Raw genomic sequence first — 4,224 nt, forward strand, 5'->3', positions numbered from 1 at the left:
CAGCCATTCTCCGCCATGTTGGAGTCAACATATTCCACAAAAATACGAAATAACATCATAATTATTCTCTTACCTTTGATGATCTTTCATCAGAATGCAGTGCAAGGAGTCCTAGTTCCACAATAAATCGTTGTTTTGTTTTAGAATGTCCACTTCTTCTGTCGAATTAGCAACTTTGGCTAGCATGGTGGAGCTCAAGTGTCCATGAAGATTTTACGCATGAACGAAAAATTCAAAGAGTCAAAATAATAGTCGAATAAACTGGTYAAACTCAGTTGATAATCCATTTTTTATATGTTTTTCAGAAATAGATCCAATAACGTCCCAGACGGAGCATTTCTTCGTGTCTACCGAACGCATTGCAGAAATAGATATGGTGCTCCCAGGTGCGCAGCAAAATACTGCCAATATGGCTGACCTGTCACTCCAAAAGCTCTCATTCGGTCCCACATCAGGCTAGACACCTCATTCAACGTTGTACTGCCTGTTGACATCTAGTGGAAGGCGTATGAAGTGCAGGGGCGAAAATCTGATATCAACTTTGGAGGGGACAATTACATTACATTTTCTCAAATGCAATTCCTGAGGGGGACACCAAAAGTAGTGCTGTAACACATAGTCTACGTTGTAATATGTTAAATGTATATTGAGGAACCATAATCACTACTACTGGATAAATGATAGGTACAGTAGTTAACTGAAGGGTTGCCCAACTTGTTCAAATGTTTAAATCATTATAATACTAATACTAATAATAGTTATAGCAGTGTTCCTTATCAGTCCAGTATGTGTGGCCGCTGCCACTCTAACCTGGTGGTCCCAGCGCGCACGACCCACGTGGAGTTCCAGGTCTCCGGCAGCCTCTGGAACTGCCGATCTGCGGCCAACAAGGCAGAGTTCATCTCAGCCTATGCTTCCCTCCAGTCCCTCGACTTCTTGGCACTGACGGAAACATGGATTACCACAGATAACACTGCTACTCCTACTGCTCTCTCCTCGTCTGCCCACGTGTTCTCGCCACCCCGAGAGCTTCTGGTCAGCGGGGTGGTGGCACTGGGATCCTCATCTCTCCCAAGTGGGCATTCTCTCTTTCTCCCCTGACCCATCTGTCTATCGCCTCTTTGAATTCCATGCTGTCACAGTTACCAGCCCTTTCAAGCTTAACATCCTTATCATTTATCGCCCTCCAGGTTCCCTTGGAGAGTTCATCAATGAGCTTGACGCCTTGATAAGTTCCTTTCCTGAGGATGGCTCACCTCTCACAGTTCTGGGTGACTTTAACCTCCCCACGTCTACCTTTGACTCATTCCTCTCTGCCTCCTTCTTTCCACTCCTCNCAAGTTAAGTCAAAGTCAAAGACCACCATCATTACTAACTTGGTCATATTAAATATCAGCTGTAGTTCTACAGAAGCAGAAATCAGGGACACCAAAGTTTACAAAGAGTTGCTTTGACAATGTTTGTCTGTGTGTGTGTGTGTGTGTGTGTCCAGGGTGTGTGTTCATGCATGCGTACAAGTGTGTGTGTGTGTGTGTGTGTGTGTGTGTGTGTGTGTATGGGTGTGTGTGTGTGTTTGTGGGTGTGTTTAATTAAGGGGAATAAGTTTGTTTTATATTACCATACAGTATGTTTCTACGTATCAAAAGGAGAAGTTAAGGTAACTTGAGACTTGTTGAATGATCATATGTTATACTGTATGGTAATATAAAACACACTTATTCCCATTAATTAAACACACCCACAAACACACACACACACCCATACACACGCACACACACACACACACACACACAAGTCTAAAGTTACTTAAACTTCTCCTTTTGATACCTAGAAACATCTACATTAAATGAATTAGTGAAAAGTGAGTTAACATTCTAATGTGAATGATGATGATTTCTAATAGTGTGTCTGGTTTCATCCATCAGATGTCTGTGATCTCACACTGGACCTAAACACAGTAAACAGACTCCTCTCTCTGTCTGAGGAGAACAGGAAGGTAACATGGAGGAGAGAGAAGCAGCCATATCCTGATCACCCAGAGAGATTTGAGGGCTGGGATCAGGTGCTGTGTACAGAGGGTCTGACTGGGCGCTGTTACTGGGAGGTAGAGTGGAGTAGGAGTTGGGCTGATATAGGAGTGACATATAAAGGAATCAGCAGGAGAGGAAGGTTTAATGACTGTTGGCTTGGACACAATGACAAGTCCTGGAGTCTGTTCTGCTCTGACAACAGTTACATTGCCTGTCACAATAATAATCGGACTACCATAGACGTCCGCCCCTCCAGCTCCCACAGAGTAGGAGTGTATCTGGACTGGCCAGCAGGCACTCTGTCCTTCTATAGAGCCTCCTCTGACATACTGACCCACCTGATCACATTCACCTCGACATTCACTGAGCCCCTCTATCCAGGGTTTGGGGTTTGGTTTGATGGCGACTCAGTGTTCCTATGTCAGTGATACACATTCACTGGACACACACACACGCACTGGACACACACACACACACACACTGGACACACACACTACTGGGGCAACAAACACACTGGGCACCCACCAACACACAGGAACACACACACACAGATCACACACACAAGTACACCTGACACACACAGAACAACACTGGACACCACACACATGACACACACGCACACAAGACACACACCTGGCACACACCACACACACACACACACACAAGCACACTGGTCACATACAGACACACTGAACAACAAACCCACACACACAAAGGGACACACAACACGGGACACCACACCACGGACAAAAACCCCAACACAAAGGGACAACACACACGGGACACCAACACACACACAGGATACACACACTGGAAACACACACACACGCTTGACACACAATCACACATCTGGACACCACACTGGACTAACACCACTGTACACACAGCACTGGAACACAAACACTGACACATAACAACACACACACACCGGGACACAATATACTGTACACATACACACACATACACACACACACACTACACTGGAACACACACCACCAGGACACACACTGACCAACCACGTGGTGCATTCGCACACACAACTGGACACACACACGGACACACTGACACACAACACCCACAGTACATCCCATCATCCTATAATTGTGAGGCCTGACCAGACCTTAAATGAGGATCCATGTTCTGATTGGGAACAAAAGACACCCGTCATTCCAGCAACTAAGTGGACCACAACACAGATATCACTTCAAACCTGAAAAAAAACTGAAAAACTCCAATGAAGGTGGTGAGACCTTATTGTGGAGGACAGGCTTGTTATGGCTGGAGGGGAATAAGTGGAATGGTAATCAAACACGTGGTTTCCATGTGTTCCATTTCATTCACTCTGTTCCAGACATTATTATGAGCCGTCCTCCTACGCCCAGCAGCCTCCTCTGGTAGTACTGTCCTAATTATGTGAGAGTAGCTTCCAACAAGGAATCACAATGTATGTATTACTTTTATACCTGCAATGGCAAAAAACCACTTGAACTCCCTTATGAATGTCTGGCAGCCTGACTAGACTGTTTGGCGTCTGACTGAGGTGAAAATTTACAGGAAATTCTCGTGGGCCAAATGTTTGAAGTCACTCAATCACACCAAAAAACAAATGCACGTTTTTCCACACCAACAATCTTTCCATGAACGTTATAATGTTGGACGGTTATGAGTTGACGTTAAAGTACCATTCTCCAGAAACATAACTGCAAATAAATGTTTTAATACTGTTTTAGTGATTCCCGTCTGTTTATCATTTGTTTTATACCTGTTTTAAAAGAGTCCTCGTGTTTTATATCTTGTTTTACAATATCTGTTTTAGAGGATCCTCTGTTTATTTTCATCTTGTTTTAAATCTGTTTTTAGGGATGGATCCTCTTGTTATCATCTGTTTATACTGTTTTAGATGGAATCTCTGTTTAATCATCTTGTTTAATACTGTTTTTAGAATGGATTCCTCCTTGGTTTTAATCTTTTGTTTAGTACTGTTTTGATGATCCTCTGTTTATCATCTTGTTTTAAGACTGTTTTTAGATGGATCTCTGTTTTATATCTAGTCTTTATACTGTTTTAGATGGATCTCTGTTTATCATCTTGTTTTAATATCTGTTTTAGATGGATCCTCTGTTTTATCATGCTTGTTTTAGTACTGTTTTAGATGGATCCTCTGTGTTATCATCTTGTTTTATACTGTTTTAGA

At 43.1% G+C, this 4,224-nt stretch overlaps 1 protein-coding gene across 1 annotated transcript; it reads left to right on the forward strand.

Annotated features, from left to right (window-relative positions):
• Positions 1-1,912: 1,912 nt before the first annotated feature.
• On the forward strand, positions 1,913-2,520 carry LOC139027413 (stonustoxin subunit beta-like; the record flags this gene model as incomplete). Its single annotated transcript, XM_070442530.1, has 1 exon — positions 1,913-2,520. A coding segment is annotated over one exon (546 nt), but the record flags the coding sequence as incomplete, so codon positions are not given.
• Positions 2,521-4,224: the final 1,704 nt, after the last annotated feature.

This window comes from Salvelinus sp. IW2-2015, unplaced genomic scaffold (assembly GCF_002910315.2).
Source record: "Salvelinus sp. IW2-2015 unplaced genomic scaffold, ASM291031v2 Un_scaffold16299, whole genome shotgun sequence".
Classification (NCBI taxonomy): Eukaryota; Metazoa; Chordata; class Actinopteri; order Salmoniformes; family Salmonidae; genus Salvelinus; species Salvelinus sp. IW2-2015.